General features: G+C 59.6%; 1 protein-coding gene across 1 annotated transcript in view; it reads left to right on the top strand.

Annotated features, from left to right (window-relative positions):
- Nucleotides 1-4: 4 nt before the first annotated feature.
- The window catches only part of LOC130588211 (G protein-activated inward rectifier potassium channel 3-like), a gene marked incomplete at its 5' end in the record, with an annotated part of 4982 nt that continues 3010 nt past the window's right edge, over nucleotides 5-1976 (top strand). Inside the window, one exon of the mRNA XM_057389162.1 lies at nucleotides 5-860. Within this exon, the coding sequence (XP_057245145.1) occupies nucleotides 5-860 (856 nt within the window). The remainder of the gene's footprint in view (nucleotides 861-1976) is intronic.

Below are 1976 nucleotides of genomic sequence, written 5' to 3'. Positions count from 1 at the left end.
CCCTCCCCCGCCCTCCCAACCCCCCAAACGCCGCCCGTGGGGGGCCGGGGGCTCCGGGGGCGCCCGGAAACGCCAGCGCTACGTGGAGAAGGACGGCAAGTGCAACGTCCAGCACGGCAACGTGCGCGAGACCTACCGCTACCTGACCGACATCTTCACCACCCTGGTGGACCTCAAGTGGCGCTTCAGCCTCCTCATCTTCATCCTGGCCTACGCCCTCACCTGGCTCTTCTTCGGCCTCATCTGGTGGGTCATCGCCTACAGCCGCGGCGACCTGGAGCACCTGGGCGACGGCAGCTGGACGCCGTGCGTCAACAACCTCAACGGCTTCGTCTCGGCCTTCCTGTTCTCCATCGAGACCGAGACCACCATCGGCTACGGCCACCGCGTCATCACGGACACGTGCCCCGAGGGCATCGTGCTGCTGCTGCTGCAGGCCATCCTGGGCTCCATGGTCAACGCCTTCATGGTGGGCTGCATGTTCGTCAAGATCTCGCAGCCCAACAAGCGCGCCGAGACGCTGGTGTTCTCGTCGCACGCCGTGGTGTCGCTGCGCGACGACCGCCTGTGCCTCATGTTCCGCGTGGGCGACCTGCGCGACTCGCACATCGTGGAGGCGTCCATCCGCGCCAAGCTCATCCAGTCCAAGCAGACGCAGGAGGGCGAGTTCATCCCGCTCGACCAGACCGACCTGAGCGTGGGATTCGAGACGGGCGACGACCGCCTGTTCCTGGTGTCGCCGCTCATCATCAGCCACGAGATCGACGAGCGCAGCCCCTTCTGGGACGTGTCGCGGGGGCAGCTGGAGAGGGACGACTTTGAGATCGTTGTCATCCTCGAGGGCATGGTGGAGGCCACAGGTAATGGGGCGGGGACATGTCATCTCTGTGGTGACAGCTCTGTGGGGACACGTCATCTTCATGGGGACATCTCATGGGGACATGTCTTTGTGGGGACAGCTCAGCTCCGTGGGGACAACTCCATGTGGACATCATCTTCATGGGGACATCTCATGGGGACATGTCTTTGTGGGGACAGCTCATCTCAGTGGGGACAACTCCATGGGGACATCATCTTCATGGGGACATCTCATCACTGTGGGAAACATCATCTTTGTGAGGACACCTCCATGGGGACACCTCATCTCCTTGGGGACACCTCCGTGGGACACATCATCTCCATGGGGACATCTCCATGGGAACACATCATCTTCGTGGGGTCATATCTCCATGGAGACATCATCTTCATGGGGACAGATCCATGGGGACACCATCTTTGTGGGGACAGCTTATCTCAGTGGGGACATCTCTGTGGGGACACATCATCTTCATGGGGACACCTCCATGGGGACATGTCTTCGTGGGGACATCTGTGTGGGGACACGTCATCTACATGGGGACAGCTCCGTGGGGACATGTCATCTCTGTGGGGACAGCTCCGTGGGACACATCATCTTCATGGGGACATCTGCGTGGGGACACGTCTTTATGGGGACAGCTCATGTCCATGAGGACACCTCCATGGGGACACCATCTTTGTGGGGACAGCTCATCTCAGTGGGGACATNCTTTATGGGGACAGCTCATGTCCATGAGGACACCTCCATGGGGACACCATCTTTGTGGGGACAGCTCATCTCAGTGGGGACATCTCCGTGGGACACATCATCTTCATGGGGACACCTCCATGGGGACATGTCTTCGTGGGGACATCTGTGTGGGGACAGCTCATCTCAGTGGGGACATCTCCATGGGACACATCATCTTCATGGGGACACCTCCATGGGGACACCATCTTTTTGGAGACAGCTCATCTCAGGAGGGACATCGTCTTTATGGGGACATCTCCATGGGGACACATCATCTTCATGGGGACATCTGCGTGGGGACACGTCTTTATGGGGACAGCTCATGTCCATGAGGACACCTCCATGGGGACACCATCTTTGTGGGGACAGCTCATCTCAGTGGGGACAT

The sequence above is a fragment of the Malurus melanocephalus genome, unplaced genomic scaffold (assembly GCF_030028575.1).
Source record: "Malurus melanocephalus ecotype Western Australia unplaced genomic scaffold, MMel_1.1 scaffold_3779, whole genome shotgun sequence".
NCBI classification, from domain to species: domain Eukaryota; kingdom Metazoa; phylum Chordata; class Aves; order Passeriformes; family Maluridae; genus Malurus; species Malurus melanocephalus.
This window is presented reverse-complemented; position numbering and strand designations above follow the sequence as displayed.